The sequence below is a fragment of the Podarcis melisellensis genome, assembly GCF_964234715.1.
Source record: "Podarcis melisellensis genome assembly, chromosome: 12".
NCBI classification, from domain to species: Eukaryota; Metazoa; Chordata; class Lepidosauria; order Squamata; family Lacertidae; genus Podarcis; species Podarcis melisellensis.
The window spans coordinates 52706704-52734067 of record NC_138544.1 but is presented as its reverse complement, the minus strand read 5'-3'; the positions used below and the strand labels follow the sequence as shown (position 1 = coordinate 52734067).

Below are 27364 nucleotides of genomic sequence, written 5' to 3'. Positions count from 1 at the left end.
ATGAACTGCTGCAAATGCCTCCTAAGGAGGAGGGTGGTCTGTCTTTCCCTTTCTCTGGCCAACAGCTACTTCTACAGGAGGACCCAATCAGGAGAGGATGGGCGACAGCAGTGCAAGTGTCGACTGCCTACACTGCAGCTATCAAGTGTGTGTTTCCGCCACACACCCCTCTTGCACCTGCTTTGAGAAATGATGAGTTCTCTTTGAGGAAGCAGACATGGCCACAGGGGCTCCAGCTGCTTATATCCATTCATTCCCCTTCTTACTCACATTGGGTCAACGAAAAAATGAATAGGCCAAGTGAGCCAGGGCCAAGTGCCACAAGCCAACTGAATCTTGGGCCACGCTCAACACAGGCAGGTGTCACAGCTACAGCTTGACAAATCTCAGTTCCCCCACCAGGTTGTTATTATCCCAGCATCCACCTTGTTTTATCCAAAGCAAAAGAAAACAAATAAATAGGCATGGATCAGCCAAGAGCTCCCTTTCAGCTTTGCTCAATCGACGGAGCTGCACAGATTTGGACAAGCAGGACTAGAAATTATTCAAAGGTCAGAAACAGGGGAGGAGAAAGTTTCTTACTTGATAGGCTTCACGCTACATGTGGAGCTCTGAATTTGCCTGTAATGGAACCATGGAACCAATTGCCCACCACTGTGCAACTGTAATAGATTCCCAGCAGGTATGCGGAACAAACCTTTACAATCTACACACCACAACGCAAAGCACACAGCCACGCCACCAAATGAATTCGCCCTGTAGAAAACTCATTTGTGAGGTGTCAACTTCCAAGTTCGTCCAGTGTCTTAATCCTTCCAAGGGGACCCAAAGTAAATAATTGAAAGCTTGCATCTCCGTTTCCGTTTGCACAGCCACATACTGACCTGTGTCAGAACATTCTCCATTTCAGCCTTCTTCTCAGCTGTACATTTCTTGTCAGACATCAGCTTCTGTAAGTGAGCTGCAAGAGAAGGCAGAAAGAAGCGTTCGTGGCCTACCACAAAGCCCACCAGAATGCAGATTCTAAGAACTAGATGGGCAGTTTCCAAATATAGGTCTCCGAGGAGCCCCCAAGATCCCCAAAGCGGAGATCAGTAATGACAGGTTTCTCAGAGAAACATGTCTATCATATCCATCATTAGTGACTTCCTTCTGCAAAGTACAGCTATAGGAGAGAGTCCCATGCTCCCAGTTCAAGGTGAGCCTGAGGCCCAACCGGCCTGACTTGTGCTCAAAAACCCTCCAGGCTTCTCTATAGTGCATAGGTAAAGGTAAAGGTAAAGGTACCCCTGCCCGTTCGGGCCAGTCTTGCCAGACTCTAGGGTTGTGCGCTCATCTCACTCTATAGGCCGGGAGCCAGCGCTGTCCGCAGACACTTCCGGATCACGTGGCCAGCGTGACAAGCTGCATCTGGCGAGCCAGCGCAGCACACGGAAACGCCATTTACCTTCCCGCTGGTAAGCAGTCCCTATTTATCTACTTGCACCCGGGGGTGCTTTCGAACTGCTAGGTTAGCAGGCGCTGGGACCTAGCAACGGGAGCTCACCCCGCCGCGGGGATTCGAACTGCCGAGCATACGATCGGCAAGTCCTAGGCGCTGAGGTTTTACCCACAGCGCCACCCGCATCCCTACTATAGTGCATAGAGGGTTCCTCAACTTGAGTGTCAATGTAGAAAGAATTTTTGAAGATAAATGTCTGAAAGCAACCGAATCAGGGAAACCAATTTGGCTCTGCCCTTTCTCCCAACATGTTCAGGGAGAGAAGATCCTCAGCCCTCCCAGAGCTGGCACAATTTAATGTTTCTAGTATCATTTTCACAGAATAAGAACAAAAAGTAGAAGCTGCTGGGTTTGGGCCAAAGGCCCATGTAGTCCAGCATCCACAGGAGCCAACCAGATGCAACAGAAATTCACCAAACCTGCAGTTCCCAGCAGATGGTATTGTGAGGCATACAGTGAACATAAGAGCGTAGCTGTCGTGGCTAGTAGCCACTGATTGCCTTATTCTTCATGAATTTGTCTAATCCTCTTTGAAGGCCACCCAAGTTGGTGACCATCATGCCTTGTTTTGAAGCTATAAGCCATAGTTTCTGGGTTTGTCCATAAGAGGAAGTTGCTGGTTAAGTGCTGGGTCCTGGTTTGTTCCAGGCATAGGCAAATTCTGGCCCTCCAGATGCTTGGGACTACAATTCCCATCATCCTTGACCACTGGGTCCTGTTGGCTAGCAATGATGGGAATTGTAGTCCCAAACACCTGGAGGGCCAGAGTTTGCCTATGCCTGGTTCAGCCGCTTAGGCAAAGGGGGAATTGAAGTGGCCAGGAAGAGTCTCCCAGCATCCCACATACAGCTCATTCATATTCTTGGCTTGTTGGGTAGGAGTGTGACCTGTATCTGTATCTGGATGGTCACTATTTCTTGTGGGAGCGAATTCTGGAGTTTACGTGCTGTGTGAAGAAGCACCATCATTTCACAGCACGTAGTTTAACTGTGGCATTCACTACCAAAAGAGGCAGGGATGGCAACCAACCTGGATGTCTTAGCAAAAGGATTAGAAACTCTCTAAATTACTCTTAAGACGGCATTCTGTTTCCAGGCAAATTTCTAGCCCTGACAGCTGCAGAGAAAGGAGGGAGGATATTGAAAATACGGTGCTGAAGATATGCCAGCCCAGCATAATACATGGATTATGATAACTTGGCTTTCGCTTGGGAGAGGAGAGAGATTATAACTTTCAATCTAAAAACATTTGTTAGATCAATGCTGAGGCAAGGTGAGAGGGACACGCGAAACCAGTCCTGCTCTCGCAGCACAGCATACCTTTCAGGAGGTGATCAGCTCGAAAACACTCCCCGTTTTTCACATCCTTCACCATGAAGTCTGCAAATTTGTCTACATGTCCGGAGGTCCTGCAATGGTCAAGAGCAGCGTCATCACGCATGACGTCAATATTTATTTTATTAGCGGATTTGTAAACCAATTCACAATGCAAAGCTACCCAAACAGTGTGTGATTAAAAAGATATATATCACAGACTTAATGGATTGCTTTCAATAAACCAAAAGCAATACTAGTGTGGTAGAATTCACATTCTGCAAAATGGCATGGTTATACTTCAGAAAACATCTTAAGCAGCCATCTACCTTCCCACTGCAGCGGTACCTATATAAGCGCATGTACAGTGGTGCCCCGCAAGACGAACGCCTCGCAAGACGGAAAACCCGCTAGACGAAAGGGTTTTCCGTTTTGGAGGCGCTTCGCAAAACGAATTTCCCTATGGGCTTGCTTCGCAAGACGAAAAAATCTTGCGAGTCCCCGCGGGTTTTTTTCACTTTTTTCCCCTTTTCCTAAGCCGCTTAACAGCTGATCATTAGAAGCCGCTAGACCGCTGCGCGCTAATCCGCTAAGCTGCCAATGGGCTTGCTTCACAAGACGAAAAAACCGCTAGACGAAGAGAATCGCGGAACGGATTCTTTTCGTCTTGCGAGGCACCACTGTATATATACATATATAACAAAAAGAGTGAAACATATATATCACACTCTTTTTCTTTTTTCACTTTATTTTGTAGAACTGAAAGAACTTCAGTAATAATAACAACAACAACAACAACAGTAAGGTGACATGCTACTTACTTCAGAACAGGCTCTGGCGTGAGCATGGTGCAGTCTATCTCAAGAATCTGCTCTTCTTGGATGAAGTGCTGCCTCCAGGCATGAACTACGTTGTTCTTCAAAGCACAACCCACAGGACCAAAATCATACAGGCCACTCACACCTGCAAGAGAGAAAAGCTGTGAACACACACACACACACAAACACACCATTCCAAATTAAGTAAAAAAAACAAAACAGAATTCCGGTCTGAAATCTACAACATGAGAATTACAAAAAGTTTTGCAACCTTTTATTAGTGCCATAACATAGAACATAATTAATTGTTATCTCCTTACTACTGCTGGCAATTACACAGTTCAATTTTTGCAGATTAAGGCAATTATCTCATCCTACCAATAACCATGAGAAACTTCCTTTTGACACTGAGAGAAGCATCTCCTGGCAATTTTTACTGGGATGCAAGCACCACTGAGCTCAAGATCAGTGAGACACACTCCAGGTAAGTGTGCACAGGATTACTTTGCAAGTATTTTGCTCCACTAGTGGAGATTAAAAGGTCTGTTACAGTAATACCTGTCTAAAATAACCTACAAAAACCAGATATAACACTTGTACAGATTTAAGTAAAGCAAAGGCTCTCCTCAAAGGGAATTTACAAATTCCAATAAAATTCCTATGAATTTGCTCATGATGTCCTATGGAGCAGTGTTAGAATTAGACCCAAGCAATAAATTGCACTGAATGACAGTATCATAAAAGGTAAAGGACCCCTGACAGTTAAGTCCAGTCGCAGACAACTCTGGGGTTGTGGCACTCATCTCGCTTTACAGGCTGAGGGAGCCGGCATTTGTCCGCAGACAGTTTTTCCAGGTCATGCGGCCAGCATGACTAAGCCGCTTCTGGCGAAACCAGAGCAGCGCACGGAAACACCGTTTACCTTCCCGCCAGAGCGGTACCTATTTGTCTACTTGCACTTTTTGGTGTGCTTTCGAACTGCTAGGTTGGCAGGTGCTGGGACCGAGCAACGGGAGCCCGTCACGGGGATTCGTACTGGTGATCTTCTCATTGGCAAGCCCAAGAGGCTCAGTGGGTTAGACCACAGCGCCACCCACATCCCGACAGTATCATACAGCCACCTAAAATTTTTAGCACCATTCAGCTTAATGCAGATGGTAAGCTAGATCTCTGACATTCTTCATTATTTTTATTGTTAAATCTGATTTCTATGTTACTGCTTGCCTTGTGTTTAAAACTGACCATTACATCCTGTACTGTGCATTTTATCATGGCCTAAGACTGCAAAAATAAATAAATGGTGAAGAACACAGGAAATCATGCTCTAAAGAGCCCACAATTACAATTCTAAACTGTGTACCTCCATAAATAGAAAAAGCCTGGTCATAGAAAAACCTTCGCTTCAGTGTATCTTCCATTTTAGCTCTGTCCACGATATCATCCTTTGGCTGCAAAGCCAGCTCCTGTAAAAAAAGAATGACAGATTTCAACTAAAACAGATCTTCCCTGATCTGATTATTCTCCTTCTCTCTCTCTCAATAGCACACACACCTCCCTCTTTAGAGATACATTTCCCTGCATAAAGCAGAATAGTCCTGGATGTCTTCTGCTTGTATCTGAAGCTGCCCAACATCTGTAAAAGCTATTTTTAAACACAGTCATAGGGCACGCTGCTTTCAGCTGCATCGGAGGCAGGACTCTGAAGAGCACATGACAAGGAGCCAGTGATGGAAAAACCTCCAGAAAAGTAGCTGAAGTCCTCAGTTAAGTGTTTAGGGAAGCTTCTCACAACCTGGTGCTCGCCAGATGTTTTGGACTACAAGACCATCAAGTCCCACCAACACAGGTGCACTTGCACCCAGGGCTGATGAGAATTGCAGATCAAAACATCTGGGGGGCAACAGCTTGGGGGAGGATAGCTTACAAAAACAGCTTAGAAAGCAGCCTGTAGACATGGTGCAATCAACAGACACCTTTTGAGAAATTTCCTGTTAACACGGGTGCTACTGAAAAAAAGGGATCTCAGTGTTAGTCCTATTACTAACATGCATTTATTTAGCACCAGAAGGAAACTGATCAGCTCAGGCTCTCCTAAACGATAATACAGCACCAACAACATTGCTAAATATGTTTTTAATAATGTCCATGTGATTATATTTCCCTACTTTACTGTGGTTGCAGATCACTGGGTGACTTACACATTGGGAAACGATGCAAAATTTTAAATAAGCCTAACATAGCTGGGGTGCCAAATTCCAAAAACTTAAATGATGTTTAAAAGAAGAAAAATGCAAATGGTGTTTATACGGCCCCCAAGACATGACAGTCTCTGCCCATGAGACTTTGAAATAAATTAGAGGGGGAAGCAATGCTTTTTTCTATATGTGACCCAGTCCAATACAGTAGAGCTGAGAAGGTAGAATTTAAGAAACTATAAATGGCTTAGGACCAGGTTATTTGAAGGACTGCCTCTTTCCACACTACATAGGAGGTGCTACCCTGTGTTCCTTCACCACTGCAGGAGAGCTTCATGGGAACACAGATGTCGCCTCTCACAAGTGACATCCAGACTGTGGAATTCCCCAACAAGAGTTTCAGCTAGAACCCCTCTTTTCGAGGTTTAGATACTTTTTTAAAATCCCACTCTGGCTTTTAAGATGCTTTAACCTCCTGCTGCACCAACTTATTTTTTAAACTGGCCCAGTTGCTTTTTAGTCCTCTCGTGCTGGTGTTTCAATGATTTGACTGCTGTACTGCTGTCTTCTAAATCACAGAATCTTAAAGAGTTGGAAGGGACAAGAGTCATCTAGTCCAACCCCCTGCAATGCAGGAATCTCAGCTAAAGCATCCGTGACAGATGGCCATCCAACCTCTGCTTGAAAACCTCCAAAGAAGGAGAGTCCATCACCTCTCGTGGGAGTCTGTTCCACTGCCGAACAGCTGCAGAAAGTTTTTTCGAAAGTTTAGTTGGAACCTCCTTTCTTGTAACTTGAAGCCTTTGCCTCGAGTCCTACCCTCAAGAGCAGGAGAATAAATCCACAGAAGTTACCAGTCTGCCAAAATTTCTGCTAGCCTTCTGGGGGCAGACCAAGAAGGGAAGGAGTATTTCATGGCTTCTCCAGCAGCCCATTTGCTTTCTATGCTGGACCCAGAAGAGCACTCATTTCCCACCTGCTCACTTATCGGCATGCAATTCTTGTTTCCAGTGGCCACCCAGCAAGTGCCTAAATCAGGCATAAGCAAACTCAGCCCTCCAGATGTTTTGGGACTACAACTCCCATCATCCCTAGCTAACAGGACCAGTGGTCAGGGATGATGAGAGTTGTACTCCCAAAACATCTGGAGGGCTGAGTTTGCCTATGCCTGGCCTAAAAACAAGGCTTATACATCCAAGCTGGGCTGATGCGAGTTGGCAAAGGCTGGTCTAAACCATGGTTGACCATTACAAAGATGGGCCAAGTCAACCCCAACCCAGTGCAGCTGGGAGCGGTTTAGAAGCATGAAGTTAGCCTCAACAACAGATGAGGAAAGCAACCCCACTTACAACTTTAAGTTTACTACTACTACTAATAATAATAACAATTTATTATTTATACCCTGCCCATCTGGCCGGGCCTCCCTAGCCACTCTGGGTGGCTTCCAACAAACTATTAAAAACACAATAAAACATCAAACATTAAAAACTTCCCTAAACATGGCTGCCTTCAGATGCCTTCTAAAAATCAGATAGTTGTTTATTTCCTTGACATCTGATGGGAGGGTGTTCCACAGGGCGGGCGCTATGACCGAGAAAGCCCTCTGCCTGGTCCCCTGTAACCTCACTTCTCACAGGGAGGGAACCACCAGAAGGCCCTCGGAGCTGGACCTCAGTGTCTGGGCTGAACGATGGGGGTGGAGACGCTCCTTCAGGTATACTGGGCCGAGGCCATTTAGTACTTTAAAGGTCAACACCAACACTTTGAATCTGGCATGCTATCACTATCCATAATCAAGAAGAACCACAGTTCAGCGTTCACAGGAAATGCTGAACTATGGTTAATCTGGAAATGGACACTGAAACTTCCAGCCACCTCCTTGCAGGCACAATGGAGGAAGAAAAGGAGAGGGGAAGCACAAGTCTGAAGTTCATTGTAACTTGTCAGTGCAACCCTAAACCTTGGTCATTTATTCTGGCATAAGCGGGGGCGGGAACCAAAAGTCAACAAAAAAAATTGACCCCCAAGGCTCACCTTTGCTTCGAGGATTCTCTTGCGAGCCTTGAGTTCAGCTACTGCTTTGTCTACATCCACCTGGGGAGCCTTCTCTTCCTTCAACTTTCGAACAAGTTCGCCCTAGAAAAAGAATTGCAAATAGTCAGTACGGTTTCAGTTCTGGAAGAAATCCCATGAACATAGCGGGGGGGGGGGGGGAAGGAACTGCCAGCAGAAACAGCACTTTTCTGCCACTTAAACTCACAACATACACATGGATTTGAGGGCCAAGCGATACCTGACCCATAATGATGCTTAAACCAGTACAATTGCCTTTTGGAGGGTAGGGGGGGGGGGAGAGAGAGATGAAATCTCTCAAACAAATGGACAGCATGTGGTGCCTCACAGTCTATGTACGTTTACCAAGAAGTCAAGTCCCACTGTGTGAATGCAATTTACTTTCTAGGAAGTGTGTCCAGGATTTCGGTATCATTGATTTTCTGAAAGATGTGACAGTAAACAAAAACAAAACAAAAAATTGACAGAAGCAAGTTATTACGGCATTTCAATAAAAGCCGTACGATTTTGAAAGACAGCAATGTAACTGACTGCAGACATCTTGATAAAGGCTTAAGGATGGTTTCACCGTGGGTTGATAAGAATGTACCGTATTTTTCGCTCTATAGGACACACTTTTCCCCCTCCAAAGATGAAGGGGGAATGTGTGTGTGTCCTATGGGGCGAATGTAGGCTTTCGCTGAAGCCTGGAGAGCAAGAGGAGTCGGTGCGCACGGACCCCTCCCAGGCTTCAGGAAGCTATCCGCAAGCCTTGGGAGCCCACGGGAGTTCCCGCCAGGCTCCCTAGGCTTGCGGATAGCAGCCTGCATCCCGAAGCCTGGGGCGCGCTGAGCTCAGCGCGCCCCAGGCTTCAGGCAAATATCCGCAAGCCTGGGGAGACCGGCGCGAAGTCACACGGTCTCCCAAGGCTTGCAGAGAGCTGCCTGTTCTGGGGGCTGGGGTCGGGGGAAGCTCGGGCTTCCCCCACCCCTGCGCCTGGGGAAAAAATTTTTTTCTTTATCCCCCCCCCCAAAAAAAAACCCCTAGGTGCGCCCTGTGGGGCAAAAAATACGGTAGGTTAGAAAAGTCATTCTCACCAGGATTTCTTATCTCACATTCACAACAGTCCTGGGAGGATAGGCTATGACAAATTTCCCTTCCACACTGTATCTACTGGGTCCCATGGCTAAGAACCACCATAGGTCTTATATCCCACACTTCAATTTCCACACAAAATTCAATACTAGTTTTTCCTTACATGGAAAACAGGGCAGGGCAACATTACTGTGAAAACTAGGTGGATATAACTCCAAAAGTCCCAGGTTCAATCCATAGTCTGTGTAGAACCTTGAAATGCCTACTCAGAATTCCCAAGAAGTTTGTCACAAATTATGCATATGGCGTCTTGCAGTGAATATATACACAAAGGGTACAAACCCTGGTGAGTCACAATCATAGATCCCCAGATTTGGAGTGTGGGTAAGTGCATATATGGGGAGGTGCATACACAAAAGTCCACTCAATAAGTCCACTGTCTTGACTCCATGGAGAGAGGCTGTATGGAGCTGAAGAAACCAATGCAAGGGCTTAGCTGGATATATCCCACGACAGCCTTTGCCAGCCTAGTGCTCTCCAGATGTTTTGAACTATAACTCCAAAACATTGTTGTCCAAAACATCTGGAGGGCATCGGACTAGCAGAATGCCTTAAGGATTAGATTCATTTTTTTTTAAAAAAAAGACTATAAACTCCATCACCTTCCTAGTTTCACACATCACAGTTTAGCATCAATCTTCCCCCTAAATAGATTTCCCTTACTGAAGGTCTCAAATGGGACTGCATTTTTTATAGTAAGTTCTTATACACTGGTAAACTGTTCACTCCACCGACAAGCAGTTGGCAGGAAGAGCAGAAGTCGAGGGCAAAGGAAAATATGAGCAGGAGGGAAAGAGCTTCAGATGTGGAAAGAAATCTCCATCCTTATGAGATTAATCAAAGAAGAGGCAGACACGCCAAGCATGACAGACCACAAACTCATCAGGGAAGAAGCGAAAGAGAAACCCGACAGCGTCCATTGCTGCAGCCAGACTAACAACGAGCTTGATTCTGAATGTGAAAGTTTGACTCAAAGTCACTGCAGTTGCAGGCTAACGTGGCAGAAGGGAGGGAACTGAAGGTTTTTTTTTAAGCTAGAAAAGAAGGGAAGGAAAAGAAGGGAGGAAGAGGGGGTCGGCTGAGAGATAAAACCTCAGGAAAGCAATATTAAAAAGACATTTGAAATCTGCAGTCACCAGGAATGAAAAGGGGGGGGGGAGCATGCATTTTTAAAAAGCCAGCAGCATTTGCAGTTTCACATGTCAAGAAAGAGAAAGTCCAAAGCACACAAGAAAAAGGCAGAAATTGAGGCGGGGGGAGGCAGGGGGAGGCAGGAAATGCCGACAGGATACAATTTATTTGAGAGAACCTGCCCAACCCAAAGAAAGTGCAACGGAGCTAGACTGATGTGGCAGATTTCACTGCAGCTTTGTCCCTTATGGCAGGGAAAGGGATCCACCCCTCTAACACAGAAGCCTATTGCATCAGGCACTGCTGCAGGAAGAAAACATTAACCCAGCCCAGGACTGATTTCTCACTCAAGGAGATCTGTCCAGAGGTGTAATTAAAGTGTTTCTTCCTTCCCTAATGACGGGGACAAGCCAACAGTCCATACAACCTCCCCTTCATTCACCAGATCTTAATCTCTGCCAGGCTAATTTCACATCACGCAGCACACTCTCTGTGCCTGGTAAAAGTCCCTTCTCACACCAAGCTTTACTTTCAGCATTTCCTTATTGCAAATATGAGAAAGCAGGAAGATTCCCATTTAAGAAAACGTTCTGTGTTTGTGTGTCAGCTATTGAGATTCCTTTTAAAAGGATAACCTCCGACTCTTGCATCAAGCCACCAGAACCTGATTCAGCAAGATCTCCTTATAACCAGGTAATTTGGGATGGTGTATGATGATTCACAAGAAAAACAAAGCTGAAGCATACACTAATTAAGATGCTACCCATCCAGTTATGTAAAGACACCCATCTGAGTCCATTTCACATGACAGGCTAAGCAAGAATAGACTGTGAACTTAGTGGCATAATGAGGAATTTACACAAAAATAACCATGTATCTAAAGATCAGGTATATAAATAATCTGGGTATGCAGGGCCTTCTGCTCAGTTGTGAAACAATCAAACAGATCCAATTTTGCATTAGACTGGAATATATAGGCATACACCATCCAGGATGCAAAAATATAAAATAGTATTGCAAGAACCAAGCAGATCTGAAAGTCAGATGGTATGTGGGGAAGCAAAGCTCATCTCCACCATGTGAAATCCCCCACACAAAAAGTTAAGGAAATTTAACAGTACAATGCTTTAAAGCAGCACTGTCTATCAATAGGCATTCATCCCTAGTGGGAGTCTAAATATATCCCCAACTCCTTACAACCATTGTATTATTACGACTACAATTTATATAATCTGCTTTTCAGCCCAAAGGCCCCCAAAACAGTGAACAGCATATTAAACTGATAAGAACATATATTATGCTTGATCTTACCCAAAAGACCATGAGAAAATGCTTAATTTGCTTCTTTTCAAATGAACAAAAGTGGCTACAGATCTTTGAATCAGAGAGCGCAGAGATTCAATTCTTTTCTGCAAGGTATCACATCTGTCTACAAAAGGAGTGTCATAAGGGGCAGGGTAAAGGTTCGTTAGGAATAATGCATTCAAAGTGAAAGAACTCTGTAGAAAGCTAAGGCTGCAATTCCCCACTAACCTAGGACCACTGAACCCAATGGGGCTTACTTCTTAATAGATATGTATAGAGCATTGTGCTGTGTACGACATGCGGGAGAAGAAAACGATGCTCTGTGTGGACTCCACTCTGCTAAAAATGGGTTCGAATCATCATTTCACACAGTAGGAGGGAAAGGGGACCTTAAACCCATTCCTCTAGAGAGTAAACAGCTGGAGCAATCCAGCTGAAGAAAATGAGAGGAAAGACCATCCACAGTATATGGGACAGCAGGGGGAAAGAGTTCATATCTATCTTGTTCTCAGCTCAGCTTATTACAGTGCGAGAGGAACTGCAGAGAAGCATGTGAGTTTATAAAGAGGAAGGCAGGAATCTCACAGAAGACCCAAATCTATGTTCAGGTAAACCTCACCCACCCAAACGGAATATAGGAACCTAGTTATATGAAAGAAAATGCAGCAGAGAAATTAGCTGTAACACAAGACAAATCTCAGGAACCTGGGGAAAGGATCCACTGCCACACACACACACACACACACACACACACACACACCTGGCTCTCTATGAGAACAGGAATGCTGCAAAAAGACACAGCACTTTAATTCAAATGTACATGAGGACTTTCCTCAATCAGAATTAAGGAATGTTTGTATGAATCTAACTTTAGGTAGAAACAGATCTGTAACTAAAGGGGGGTTATTCTAAAGCAACGGTGACTTCCCACACACCTCAAAGCTACAGGGGAAAGCTCTGGAGAACAACCAGGAATTAAGTATTTGTATGTATCTCTTAATTCTACAGCTACACCGTGAATGGGGGGCAGAGTGACACGCAAGTCGGAACAGAGAAAGATGACTAGGATGAGAAAGCTTCAAAGGAAGGATCTAGAGGAAGCACCTGTCCTAAACCATGTTTTGAAAGGACACCGCAGCACCACAGGCAAATCAAGGGTTGATTAGGATCCCCCCAGAATCCCAAGCAAATCCCACCCAGATTCCAAGCATAAAGGACAACCAGGGGCAGCTGCATCTTGTCACTGGGTATCCTCAGATCAGAAGGCTCCCAGGACAATCCTATACGCATGGTTGTTCGGAATCGAGCCCCACTGCACCCAGCGGGCCTTACACTTACGTAAAGCGTCTTTGCAGCCTGACAGTATTGCTGTCAGGTGCGATTATTCACCTCTTTCCCACTACAAAGATCCAAACTGCAGAGGGGAAGCCTATTGAAAGGGGGGAAAGATAAGTCCTCTATAGACATATCCCTGTGTGTCTGTAACTATATGTCTGTCTGTCTCTCTCTCTCTCTCTCTCTCTCTCTCTCTCTCTCTCTCTCTCTCGTGTGTATCTCCAGATATATGTGTGCATCCCTATTTATATATATGTGCATCTATTCCTATGTGTTATGTGAATAGATATATAGATATGTATGTGTGTGTGTGTGTGTGTGTATGGGTATATAAGTATGTGTGTATATATGTGTATTATGTTTATATGTGTGTACAGTGGTACCTCGGGTTAAGTTCTTAATTCGTTCCGGAGGTCCGTTCTTAACCTGAAACTGTTCTTAACCTGAAGCACCACTTTAGCTAATGGGGTCTCCTGCTGCCGCCGCACCACCACCGCACGATTTCTGTTCTCATCCTGGGGCAATGTTCTTAACCCGAGGTACTATTTCTGGGTTAGCCGAGTCTGTAACCTGAAGCATCTGTAACCTGAGGTACCACTGTATATGTGTGTGTACACACACACACACACACACACATATATATATATATATATATACACACATATATATACACAGAGAGAGAGAGAAATGCACAGATTCTAGAGGCCCTCATCCAGATTGGAGGGTGGGGGGCAAGATCCTGGAATGAAAAAGAGGGAAGCCCCCGACCCAGAGTATGCGGAGTCCCCCCTCCTCTTTCTAACACAGGCAGACATCCCCCCCCCCACTGATGGACAAAGGACCCCCCCTCCAAACAAGCCCCCGCCCCCAATCCAGCCTCACCTGCTGCCGCACCGCCTGCCTGAGCGGGGCGAGCAGCGCCTCGGCGGCGGGCCCGTCCATGCCGGCGCCGGGGTTGCTGGTCCACTGGGAGGGCGAGGAGGAGGCGGCGGCGGCAGGGACGGCGGAGGGGGACCCGGGGCGCCTGGTGACCAGGATCCGGCCGGCGGGGCTGGGCTGGAGGCCGAGGGAGGCGAGGGGGCTGAGGAGGAGGCTGCGGATGCTGCTGCTGCTGCTGCTTGTGAGGCGGCCGAGCGAGGCGGCGCGGAGGACGCTAAGGGGCCACGGCATGGAGCGCAGGAGGGCGGCGGCGGAGGCGGCGAGGCCCGGCCCCCAGCATGATGAAATCCCCGGCCGGCGAGGCCGCCCTCTCTCCGCTCGCCCCGCCTCGAACCAGGCGGACGCGGCGCCCGCTCCGACGCGGCACTTTCGCTCCTTCTCTGCCCCGCCCCGGACGCGGAGTGGCAGGCGCAGATTCGACACGGGATCTAATCCACGCGGGCCTCGCCTTTCCCTTGGGCCGGAGTAGGCCGCGCCGGTTGCTAAGGCAACGGCCAGGCCTCCCGCCGCCTCAGAGGCCGCGTCGGGGCGCTGCGAGGCCGAGGGAACAAAATTAAATAAAAATAAACGGAGGGTTGGCGGGCAAGCAGTATCACTTGCTACCTGGAAATGTTGGGGAGGAGGGGGAAATATTATGGGGTGGGTGGTTGTTGTTTTTTTTAAAGAAAGTTCAGCCTTTCTCAAACTTGGGTTCTTTCCCCAGAGGTTGTTGGACTACAACTCCCAGCATCACTGACCACGGGCCCTGGTAGCTAGGGATGATGGGAGTTGTAGTCTTCAGAATAGCAGGGGAGCAAAATTTGAGAAACACTGACGACTGCAGGAGGACAGGAGGAAACACCACAGAGAAGATACATGACCTTGTACCACATATGTTCAACCAATGCAAGAAACCCTAGTCTGAATGAGTCCGAGATTTAAGAATTCATCAAGCACATTTCAAAGACTACAGATCCCATGCTGCAGTGCAGCCTCGCTCAAATATTCCTTGTCAATAAAGGAGCATTCAAAACTGGCAGCTGCACAATGCCGAAGTCTTTGGTGCTTCGTTGCTCCCCATCTCCCTCTCTGAAAACTGCAGGGATTCCACTCCTGGGAGGTCAGGCGCATGACAGCAACCCTTCCCACTGGCTGCTACCAACACCGCTGGTCTCCTTAAACACTACAAAGTCCATGTTGCAGGGCAAAGGCGATCAGATGCACATACTCAACAAACAGGCGCGTGCAATCACGGTTCAGTTTCCCCTCATTCTTAACCACCATCCGATCTATGCGGTGGCACAAATCCTGGCAGTTTTAAGTTGCCCACGACTCACTTCCATAAAGCAGCGTGCTCATCACACAAGACTGGCAGACCATCTTGTTGTTGGGCATGTCATTCTCTCACACCCTTTTGGAGAGGCTTGTCCAGCTCAGCGTTGATGGAGAGGTTTCTGGTTATGGTGGAACCCAGGTAGACAAAATGGCCTTCCACCTCAAGCATATGGTCGTCAGTGCTGATGTATGGAGTGCCAGCGACGTCCTGACCCAGGTTCTTGGTCTTCATGAGGCTGATGGTACGGCCAAGCTCCCTGCAAGCTTGAGCAAAACAGGTGATGAGTCTCTGGAGAGCTTCCTCAGAGTGTACAATGAAGACAGCGTCATCTGCAAACAACATCTCTCAGGTAACGACCCACCACACTTTTGTGTTGGTGTGGAGACTTGCCAGGTTAAACAGACCCTCATCACTCCTTGAATGGAAGTATGGACCACCTTCTGCCACAGTCCGGTTTACAGGCGGTCAAAGTCCTGGTAGAGGATGGCGGGACCTGGGGCAAGATGGCGGGGTGGGAGCAGGAACGAGAGTCAGGAAGCCAGGAGTCAGGAAGCCAAGGGTCCGAGGATCAGAAAGCAAGGAGTCAAGAAGCCAAACGCAGGAAGCATGTTGCTGTGGCCAAGAGCCAAAGGGAAATGCTGCCCTTATATCCCTTCCCAGCTCTTGCCACCAGGTGCTGTTCACTGTGAGTTACCAATTGGCCTCACCTGTGCGGCCACGCCTTGACTCTTGAGAACAAACTTAGGAAAGCTCCAGTCCTGCGAAGCCCTACTGGACACAGGGCCTGGCTCCTGCACGCACTCCTGACACCTTCAGTCAAGCTGAAGGCATCTGAAAGCACCATCAAGAAGAATGTGCCAAAGAGAGTTGGGGCAAGAAAACACGGCTCTTTGTAGGAAAGGCATCTGAAGATGAGCCATCATACTGGAGAGTGCCAGGCACATTCTTGTGGAGGAACACAATCATATTGTGAAGTTTAGGTGGGCATCCTATCTTGTTGAGCAGTGTGAAGAGTCCTTTTCGGCTGACAAGGTCAAAGGCCTTCAGCAGGTCTATGAAAGTAATGTACTAGGGCTGTCATATGTCTGGATTTTCCCGGACATTAGCGGGATTTCAAAGGCAGAATTGACATCTGGGGGGATTTCTGAAAAGCTGCGCTTTGTCCTGGATCTTAGGCAAGTCAATCAAAAAATTGCATTGTGGCACAGATCCTTGTTCTCAACGCCGAAAGAGGAGGCCATGGAGGTGTGGCAATGAGGAAGGAATTGAAGGAATTTCTGCACTTCTGTTGGGATTTTGGCCTGCCCTGGGTCTTTCCCACATGCTCGAGAGTTGATGGCACTGTTGATTTGAGGTCTCTCTTTCTCCTTTGTGCTATGGGGTCTCCTTAACCTGAGATGGACGTTGCTTGCCACCAGGCAGTCATCCATGTGGTATCTCCATGTGACATGAATACAGTTCAGTGCTGATTTCCTGGTGACAATCAAATCCAGCCGGTGGACTTACTATCCTTGAATTTCTCTAATCTTTTGAAGGGATCTAAGCAAGAAGCTGTCAAAATTTGCTGTGCCTTGCAGCAAATTACATAAGTAAATTATGCATTGTACGAAGAAGTACTTTCCTTTTGTCTCCCCTGACTGTGCTGCCAATAGGTTCTTGAATTATAAGTGATGGAGATAAATTTCACTCTCATCACAAAGAGTTTTATAAGCTTATATCCTTCCTCTTCCCGAGGTTCAAAAGTAACTTTCCTCTTTTGGCATATTGCTACGGTAGCACAAGCGATTCAGCACTGGGACCTACTTTATCAGAGTATGTAGCTTAAGATTCCCTGACAATGTACAGATAAATGACCAAAACAGAAAGTAAGAACAGTTTCAGAAAGTCAGTAAAGAAAATCTCATTTATTGGGGGGGGGGGATTTGCCAAAGCTAGAGTTTTCCTCATTTCGGATATGCAACCACTGGGTATGGATTACTTGGCTTGTACAAAAGTAGAGATAAGTGCTCTTTGGGAAATGCAAAATTTAAGGCAGTGGCAAAATTGAAGAGTACAATATTTAACCACAGATGTATTTGAAGGAAAATACTGAAAAGTGTCCGTATAGTTAAAGCTATGGTTTTCCCAGTAGTGATGTATGGAAGTGAGAGCTGGACCATAAAGAAGGCTGATCGCCGAAGAATGGATGCTTTTGAATTATGGTGCTGGAGGAGACTCTTGAGAGTCCCATGGACTGCAAGAAGATCAAACCTATCCATTCTGAAGGAAATCAGCCCTGAGTGCTCACTGGAAGGACAGATCCTGAAGCTGAGGCTCCAAGACTTTGGCCACCTCATGAGAAGAGAAGACTCCCTGGAAAAGACCCTGATGTTGGGAAAGATGTTGCACAAGGAGAAGGGGACGACAGAAGACGAGATGGTTGGACAGTGTTCTTGAGGCTACCAGTATGAGTTTGAACAAGCTGCGGGAGGCAGCAGAGGACAGCGGTGCCTGGCGTGCTCTGGTCCATGGGGTCACAAAGAGTCGGACATGACTAAACGACTAAACAACAACTACTGGAAAGTGTCCCTACGAATTGTGAGGAAGAAGAACATACATCATCACCACCAGGTGTTTTTGAATCCTGCACAAACACACAAGAAGAGGGTGTCTTGCATTGTAAGCGAACACTGATGTCTCCATCTGCTCATTGCAGACTGGAAACATACGCTGATCGACACATGCTGTAAGGGAGATGTTCAGGAGAGAGATGTGGCGTTAAACAAACCAGCAGTCTTAATGCAAGCAGCAATCCTGGCATATTCTCCAGCATCCCCAATTGCAAATGCCACTTTTTGGTGCAGGATCAATCTGTCATATCCATCACAGCAAGACCTGAGGGCACCTTGCTGTGAAGCCATAAATCATCCCCACTGTACGTTACAAACCTGAAGTGGCAGAGGAAACAAGCAGATATTATGATCTTGGTAAGAAGGTTACATGTCTTTCCAAGATGGCATCCTCCAATCTGCTGTATCCTAGATGGTGCTGGAATCCAACCCCCATCATCCCCAATCATTGGCTATGCTGGCTGGGGCTGATGGGAATTGAAGTCCAAAAACTAGAGTGCACCAGGGTAAGGGAGACTGTTCCAGGAAATGGTGGCCTTTAGTCCCACGGCTAGTTGCAAAGCAGGAATCTCCATCACACTTGCTGTTGCTTTTTGCTGCATCCTATATTTTACCTGGCACAGTCTGTTTTTTGGCTCCTGGCCCTGATAAATCACTGTCCCTGTTTTGTAATTTGAAAAGGTGCTTTTCTCCTAAAAGAGCCTTTCCTAAAATCAACCGTCTTGGAAACTATGATTGGCAGGTGAATCCTCAAGGACTGCCTCTCTACATATGAACCTACCTGGACCCTGAGATCATCCTCTGAGGTCTTTCTTCACATGCCTCCTCCATGAGAGGTCTGGAGGGTGGCTACACGAGAACAGGGCTTTTTCTGCAGTGGCTCCCCCTCTATGGAATGCTCTCCCCAGGGAGGTTTGCCTGACACCAGACAAAAACATTCATCTTCAACCAGGCTTTGGGTTGCCCTTTTAAACGTGTTGTGGAAGAGGGGGTTATTGTTATGTTTTTGTTTGGTATTTTGTGTTTTTTATATTGTAATTTACAATCTGAGATTTACAGTGTGAATGAATGAATGAATGAATGAATGAATGAATGAATGAATAAATAAATAAATAAATAAATGGTAATGCTGCCAGTGGGGGCTGCCCAGCTGGTGTTGAGCCATGGCAGGGACTTTTTTGTGATGGCCCCCCGTTTCTGTGTACAACAAGATCTGGGTTTCACATGTGAAATGTTGGAGGGTGTGTTCTTTTAGGGCTACCCCACGTGCTACCTGGCACAGTGTTTAGATCAGACATGCCAACTATTACACAGCAAAGCAGCAATGCTCTTTCCAGAGGCGTGAATGTTGCCCCCGTTTTATGAAGCGTGCCTGAACCTCACAGTTAGTTCCTCAAGGGTTTCTGGTTTGGGAAGGTCTAGGGCAGGCTTCCTTAACCTCGGCCCTCCAGATGTTTTTGGCCTACAACTCCCATGACCCCTAGCTATCAGGACCAGCGGTCAGGAATGGTGGGTTATTGTAGTCTCAAAACATCTGGAGGGCTGAGGTTGAGGAAGCCTGGTCTAGGGCCCACACAACAACTCCCATCATCCCCAGCCAGCATGGCCCAATGGTCAGGGATGGTGGGAACTGTAGTCTCCAGGAGGTCTACATATGGGGTCCTGCTCCATACTGGTACCCTCCAGAGGTCTCCAATATATCCCCCTCCGATGTTCAGGTTAATGAGAACTGGATCATGAGATACTGGTTGGCCGACTGGTACTCTTCAGGTGGGACGGATTTGGCCACATGACTCCTAGTTGCTGACTGCTATGGTAGACAATATGAATGGAAGTGAAAGCTGGCCCATAAAGAAGGCTGATTGCCGAAGAATGGATGCTTTTGAATTCTGGTGCTGGAGGAGACTCTTGAGAGTCCCATGGACTGCAAGAAGATCAAACCCATCCATTCTGAAGGAAATCAGCTCTGAGTGCTCACTGGAAGGACAGATCGTGAAGCTGAGGCTCCAATACTTTGGCCACCTCATGAGAAGAGAAGACTCCCTGGAAAAGACCCTGATGTTGGGAAAGATGGAGGGCACAAGGAGAAGGGGACGATGGAGGACGAGATGGTTGGACAGTGTTATCGAAGCTGCGAATATGAGTTTGACCAAACTGTGGGAGGCAGCGGAAGACAGAAGTGCCTGGCGTGCTCTGCTCCAGAGTCGGACACGACTAAACAACTAAACAACAACAACAACATGGTAGACAATAACAGGGCCACATTCCACAATGGGCAGAGTGCCCAGTCCGCAGCAAACTGTCGCCCTCAGGTGAATCCCAAAACAATGCTGAAGTCCTGAATTTCCTGTGGACTAGCACCTGCCCCCCACCACACCGCCTTGTCCAAATAACTGTCCCGCACTACACAACTCTGAAGTTTGTTTTCTAAGGGTTTTGAGACCACAACTTGTCCTGCTTCGAAGAGCTTGTGCGAGTGCTGCTTCCTGACTGTTAAAACAGCTGGGGGGGGAATTAAAAATGGAAAGAACTTGTCGTTCCGCACAATGTAGGAAAATTCCTTTGTGTTTCAACTCCCTCGCTTGATTTGCATTAAAAATAATCCCTTACCGAAGAGGGGTTATGTAACTGCTAATGTGAAGCGGCTAGTCGAGGCCGCTAGATGGCAGACCTCCTCCTTCCTTCTTTCTTTTTTGGATGTATTCTTCCCCCTCTCCCTTTCCCCCTACACACAAACCATACACACAAACTCTGCTCCCCCTTTAACGAGGCCTCTTTGGGTTTTGAAATTTCATCTGGCATGGTTTTGCTCCCCACCTCACTTTGCACAGAATGTACACACATACCAAAGTTTCCATGCCGGGGTGGCTCACAGGAGGAGTGGTCCTTGCAACAGAAAACACCCCATATGCATCCAAAATGGATTGCGGCAGTTCTTGGAAAGGACTTCGGATGCCTCGCCGCCCCCTATTTCCACTTCTTATTTTCTGGAAGGGTGGGGAATTTGTGTGGTTTTGCACACATAGCATTGGGATCACACTAACACCATATATTTAAAAGCACTACGATACCACTTTAAACAGTCATGTCTTTGCCCACCCCCTGAAGGATTCTGGGAACTGTAGTTTGCTAAGCATACTGGGAGTTGCTAGGAGACCCCTATTCTAATATGAAGTGGCCCCAAACCACAACACCATCTTCCAGGGCTGCATTTCTGCATGAGACACGTAACCCATGCAAGATTACAGCACCCCCCCCCCCAAAATTGTTGTTTCGGGACACTGATTTTGCACGGTGCCCCAAAACGTGTGTTTTGGGGGAACTGTGCCTGAAAAAAGTGCAACCCAAAATTCCACAAGATTGTTGCAGCCATTTTGGCCACTGCCCCCTCACAGGAAAAAAATGGGATGTCCCGTTTTTCCTGGGGCAGCTGATGGGTTTGTTGTTCCTCCTCCCAGAGCTACAATTCCCAGAGCTGCCTGTGACGAGAGGTTGATGGTTTAACCATGCTGGGAATTGTAGCACTCGGTGGGGAATGGGTTCCTCCTAGCAACTCTCGGCAACGTTTAATTTTATTCATCTATTGCATTTATATCCCACCTTTTTTTTTTTCTTCTTTAAGGCGCTCAAGGCAGCATACATGGTTCTCCCCGTCCTCTCTCAACCCCTCACAAGAACCCTGTAAGGAAGGTTATGTTAGAATTCCTGCTCCATGATTGCAGTCCTGGGATTGTTGTCTATCACATGACGGTGTATGTTTTGACTCCACAGAGTGGGAAGTGACGGAGACAGGATGTTTGTATTACTGTGTTCTGTGAAGTGGGACTATTGTCCTTTGTTCTTTTCCTCTTTGCTGTCTGATGCTAGAGAGAGAGGGAGCCATGTTGCAGTGCTCCGTGTGTGTTTATATGTCAATAAAGTCGATTAGCCAAAATGCTGAGTTGCTGAGGTCTGTTATTCAAGTTGCACAAACTCTGCGGATCCCTAAGTGTGCCGGTGTCTTTTGGCATCAGTCGCTGTAATGTTCGGGCTGAAGAAAGCTTTTGAAGCCCCCAAATGATCGACCAGGAGGGAGAGAACATGCCAGTCGGGCATGTGTCTCTGCCAGGGTCCTACTCGAGTGTAGGCTCAGCTCCTGACAGGTTAGGCTGAGAGGCAGTGACCAGCCCAAGGACACCTAGTGAGTTTCGTGGCTGATGGGGGCTGTGAATCCTGTATGGGGTTATCAGTCCCATATAACCCCTCGCAGGGACGCGGGTGATGCTGTGGGTTAAACCACAGAGCCTAGGACTTGTAGATCAGAAGGTCGGCGGTTCGAATCCCTGTGAAGGGGTGAGCTCCCGTTACTCGGTCCCTGCTCCTGCCAATCTAGCAGTTCGAAAGCACACCAAAAGTGCAAGTAGATAAATAGGTACCACTCCGGCGGGAAGGTAAACGGCATTTCCGTGCGTTGCTCTGGTTCGCCAGAAGCGGCTTAGTCATGCTGGCCACATGACCCGGAAGCTGTACGCCGGCTCCCTCGGGCAATAAAGCGAGATGAGCGCCGCAACCCCAGAGTCAGTCACAACTGGACCTAATAGTCAGCAGTCCCCTAAAATAACCCCTGGCTTATGTCATAATGTTGGTATTTCAGGCGCCCAACACTATTAGTGGATCTTGCTGGAATTCTCAGGCAATTCAGGTTTTTGAAAAAATATTATTTCCTCCTTGTAGGCCAGCCATTTATCACCAACCAACACAATAGGGGAAGTAAGGGAGTGGGAGGAGGCAAGGAACCGAGAGGAAGAATATGTTCTGTACTGCATAAGGGTTTGTAGAAGGAAACTCGGAACCAAAGAAGAGGGCTTGAAGGAGCTTTTGAAAAGTAGAGGTAAGACTTTTATTAAGAGGCAGAGAGCAGTGTTTGCAGGGAGAGGTCAAAGACACGGAAATTGAAGGCCTAATCGAATATTAGATGGAGCAGAGAGAAGGGAACAAGAGGGCACTTGAGCGAAAAATAGAAGAGGAGTGAAAGGAAGGAGCGTGACGTCGAGCTTTCAACAAGGCCGGCTCTACCATTAGGGAGAGTGAGGATGCTGCCTTAGGCGGCAGATTCAGGGGGTTGGGGAGCAGACAGAGCTGTCTGCCAAGTGCAGTGGATGCCGACCCATCATCACCAGTAAGATTCGGTTGCCAGTCTGGTTGGCTTTTCTACGTATGTTGGTGAAGCCACCACCTTGACTTTTGCCTCGGGCAGCAAATTGTCTTGGGCAGGCCATGGCTTTAAAAGTAAGAAAGGGGCATTTATAGTAAGTATGGTGAAGAGAAGGAAATCAGTAGACCAAAAGAAAGAACTGATTTGACCCCAGGATGCCCTCACTCAGTTTTGAGGATGAGAATTCTCCAGTTTCACTCTGGGCGTGCAGATATTCACCCTATGTGTCATTTGTTGGGTGTCAAGCGTTGCCTTTGGATATCAAAAGATTGTGTGCGGGAGTCAAGGTCAGACAGTAAGCCAAGAGCAGGGAGGAGGAGAGACTATGAGAAGGAGGGTTATCTTCCAAAGATTTTGGGTATAATATACAGTTAAAAGATTGGGGGAAACTGTGGAAAGAAGGATTAAAATTTACAGCATGCAATGCTTTGAAAGAAAATGTGATGAAAATGATGTATAGATGGTATGTTACACCAGTGAAATCAGCCAAAATGTACAAAACAAGTAATAAATGTTGGAAATGTAAAGATAAAGAAGGATCTTTTTACCACATGTGGTGGGAATGTAAGAAAGTGAAAAGCTTCTGGGAAATGATATATAATGAGATGAAAAAGATGTTGAAATACACATTTATTAAAAAAAACAAAACCAGAAGCATTTTTACTTGGCATTGCAGGGGAGGATATTAACAGACAGGATAGTCAATTGTTTTTATATGCAACAAGGGCAGCAAGAGTATTATTGGCACAGAAATGGAAACAAGAAGAATGGAGGACAAAAGAAGAATGGCAGATGAAATTAATGGACTATGCAGAACTAGATAAGATGACAGGAAGGATCCAAAACCTGCGGGACCAGAGATTCTCAGAGGACTGGAGTAAATATTTGAACTATTTGAAAAGCAATTGTAATAAACAGATTACGCTAGTAGGACTGCAAGAAGTTTTGTAAGGAGGATTATGCGAAATATTGCAGAGAAGATCATGAAGAGAATTGTGAGTTAAGGACAATTAAAAGTAATAAGGAAATTAAGAAATGTAGATTAAGTGATAAAGACGGAAAAATCTTCAGATTTAGTTGATGGAAGTCTAAAATACTGTATAATATAAGAAATTATGTTATATGGTTGTTGGGAATGATATGTAAATTATATATATATATATATATATATATATATATATATATATATATATATATATATATATATATATATATATTGTAATGGTTATATGGGGTTGCTCGTGCGTAAGTTGCCGCCACTCCTGGCTAGGTAGCCTGGTTAAACCTTTCCTGGCTGGACAGCCCTTAACCTCTTGGCTGTTCAGTCGCTAGCAGAATCCGTCAGTGGGCGTTTCTTGAACTTCTTCCAGCAAAGACGTTCTTTGACGCCAAGTCTACGCCTACTTTCCCTGCGCGGAAGTCTTCTGCGCAGGGTGGGTGTGGGTAGCGGAGGACCTGTGCTCTCCCCGCTGGTCTCCAGCGAAGAGTCCTGGAACCCTCTCTCCGATTCCCCCATCCACCCCCCTTTATCCCTGGTGTTACGCTGATTTCCTTCCCCAGCTGATGAGTCACCTCTCTTCCTGCTTGGCCCTTCTCCGGCATCGCTTGGGAGCTCTGCCTCCACTTCTGGCTCCGATGTCAGTTCCCTGACACACACACACACACATATATAAGAGAGAAGGAGAGTTATCTTATTGACTCTCTATCTCATAGCATACATCAGGAGTCATTGGGCTCAGAGATGTGGGGATCCTCTAACTCTCATGGTTGCCCACCAGGCCTGTAGCTGGGTGCAGATCCTTGAGTAGTGTCCTTAGGCTTCAGCCTTGCTCCATCCACTAAGACTGGCTTCCTGTTTGAGCTGGAACACTGGGGGCAATCCTCTTCCTGACTCACAAGCCAATCAGTGTTGACTCCTGGCTTGGCCACTGTCAGAACAGGGTGCTGGACTGAATGGGCCATTGGCCTCATCCAGTCGGCGCTCTTCTTCTGCTTCTGACTCTCCCTGTTCTGATTATCGGATAATCAGATCTCACATCACTCCTGGTGTTATGTACTGAGTTGAAAAGGATCCAGAATGCAGCAGTCTGATTGGTCCTAGAACAATAGGATCCAGAATGCAGCAGTCTGATTGGTCCACAGGAGCCACCCAATCCAGCTCCAGCTGGAAGTGAATCCGCAACCTGATTGGCCTACAGGAGAATCCCGGAATTAGCCAATCATGTGAGGCCCATTGTGTAAATAATGTATATAAAGCAGACATTCTGGGGGAACTTCCATTCCTCCTCACCACTATGAGCTGAATAAAGAGCATGAAATCCACTCTTGACTCCGAGTATATTTCATCTAGATTTACTCTTGACAATTGCCCATCATCATACTTGCACTGTCTTGACTATTGCATCTCTCCAGATGTATCAGACTACAACTTCCATCAAGCCTAGCCATAGGGCAGGCTGCAGAATCATAATCGAACTGTTATGTTTACACACAGCCGTGGACTATCCTGTGCGGAAATGAAGGACCTTGCCAAGAATGGAGGGGTTGGCTCACAAACAGATTCCCCAGGCTTTTCGCCAAGGCCTTATGGAACAGAGGAATGTTCAGCTTCTACCTTAATGCTTTGACTCTCGACCAGCTGCTTTCAATGGTAAGAATGAGCTCCCGGTGAGAAGTTCTGGACATCTGATGAAAACTTGGTAATTTATGTTCTAATGCTTTGGTCCGCTGAAGATCAAAACTCAAATCCGTTTTCCAAATGAAATCCAGATTCGGCTTCTGCTGTGAGCTAGGCTCCCCCCCCCCAAATGATGTCACCAGCAGCGGATCTGAACCCACATTCCTCCAACTCAGCTGCAACCCTAATGACATGAATCATAGCCCAACCAGACAACCTCTACAGTTCCAAAACCATTCTTAAACTGAGGCACGCTTTCCCTAATGAGGCCTCCCGCCACCGGTGCCCTTCCACCGCTTGGATTCCGTTCTTAGACGGAGGTAAAGTTCTCAAACCAAGACACTATTTCCAGTTTTGTGGAGTTTGTAAACCAAATCGTTCTTAAACCAGACTGTTCTTAAACCGAGGTACAGTGCAAAGTTCCGCCCAGCAAAGTGCGATTTAGCGCTTCTGCGCATGCACGACCGCCGAAACCCCGAAGTAACTCATTCTGGTACTTCCGGGTTTCAGCACATCTGTAACCCAAAAAAACGCAATCTGAAGCGTCTGTAACCGGAGGTAGGACTGTACCGCTGTACTTTAATTGTCCATTGAGAGCAGAGATGGGGGATGTTTTTTTTTTTCTGGCTGAGGGTCACATGCCCTGCTAGGCAGAGCCAGAGGCCAAAAGTGTGTGGAAACAAACGGGAACTCCTGGTGGGCTGGGTCTGTGCTGGAACATGTGCAGAGGGGGTCAACCCAAATGATCAAGGACCTGGAAACCAAGCCTTAGGAGGGACAGTTGAGGGAGCTGGGTATGTTGAGAAGAGGAGACTGGGAGGTGATGTGGTAGCCATGTTCAAATATCTAAAGGGCAGTTTTTCTCCTGCTCCAGAGGGTAGGATGCAAACCAATGGCTTCAAGTTACAAGGAGGGAGATTCCGACTAAACATCAGGAAGAACTTCTAGATGATAAGAGCTGTTCAACCATGGAATGGTCTCCTCGGGAGGTGGTGAACTCTCCTTCACTGGAGGCTTTCAAGTAGAGGTTGGAAGGCAATCTGTTATGGATGATCTAGCTGAGATTGCAGGGGTTTGGAGCCTTGGGCTCACTTCCAACTCTTCATGTCTTTGGCTCTATGGTTGAGACAGTGCTGGCATCTTTGTGCCCTAGGTGGTGGAGGAGGTGACAACACCAGCTCAGAATTCGACTGGGTATCTGGTATGTCCTTTGTGGGCAGCTGGAGATACAATACAATATGATAATCTTTATTGTCATTGTCCCATACAGAACAACGAAATTGAAAAAATCAACATCAGACATTCAAAAACCAACAAGCCTGCTATCCCAACTATCCCAGCCTGGTTAGCCCCTAAAAACTCTGATACCCCATAATTGAATACAATATACTCACATAGAGACTACCTTAAAGGTAAAGGGACCCCTGACCATTAGGTCCAGTTGTGGCCGACTCTGGGGTTGCGGCGCTCATCTCGCTTTATTGGCCAAGTACAGCTTCCGGGTCATGTGGCCAGCATGACTAAGCCACTTCTGGCGAACCAGAGCAGCGCACGGAAACGCCTCATGCCAGCCCCCCCACCCAATCCCATACAGCAGCTCCGGCTCACCATGTTTTGAAGTGAAGTACAAATGCACAGGGGCGCGGGTGCTGCTGTGGGTTAAACCACAGAGCCTAGGACTTGCCGATCAGAAGGTTGGCGGTTCAAATCCCCGTGAGCTCCTGTTGCTCTGTCCCTGCTCCTGCCAACCTAGCAGTTCGAAAGCACGTCAAAGTGCAAGTAGATAAATAGGTGTCACTCCGGTGGGAAGGTAAACGGCATTTCC

The 27364-nt window shown here is 46.9% G+C and overlaps 1 protein-coding gene across 1 annotated transcript in view; it reads right to left on the bottom strand.

Moving 5' to 3' along the window:
• The window catches only part of GARS1 (glycyl-tRNA synthetase 1), a 28509-nt gene extending 14452 nt beyond the window's left edge, over positions 1-14057 (bottom strand). Inside the window, exons 1-6 of the mRNA XM_081882784.1 lie at positions 13688-14057; positions 7862-7963; positions 4993-5095; positions 3636-3777; positions 2821-2909; positions 885-961 (exon numbers count right to left, since the gene is read on the bottom strand). Of these exons, the coding sequence (XP_081738910.1) occupies positions 885-961; positions 2821-2909; positions 3636-3777; positions 4993-5095; positions 7862-7963; positions 13688-13975 (801 nt within the window). The 5' untranslated portion in view covers positions 13976-14057. The remainder of the gene's footprint in view (positions 1-884; positions 962-2820; positions 2910-3635; positions 3778-4992; positions 5096-7861; positions 7964-13687) is intronic.
• Positions 14058-27364: the final 13307 nt, after the last annotated feature.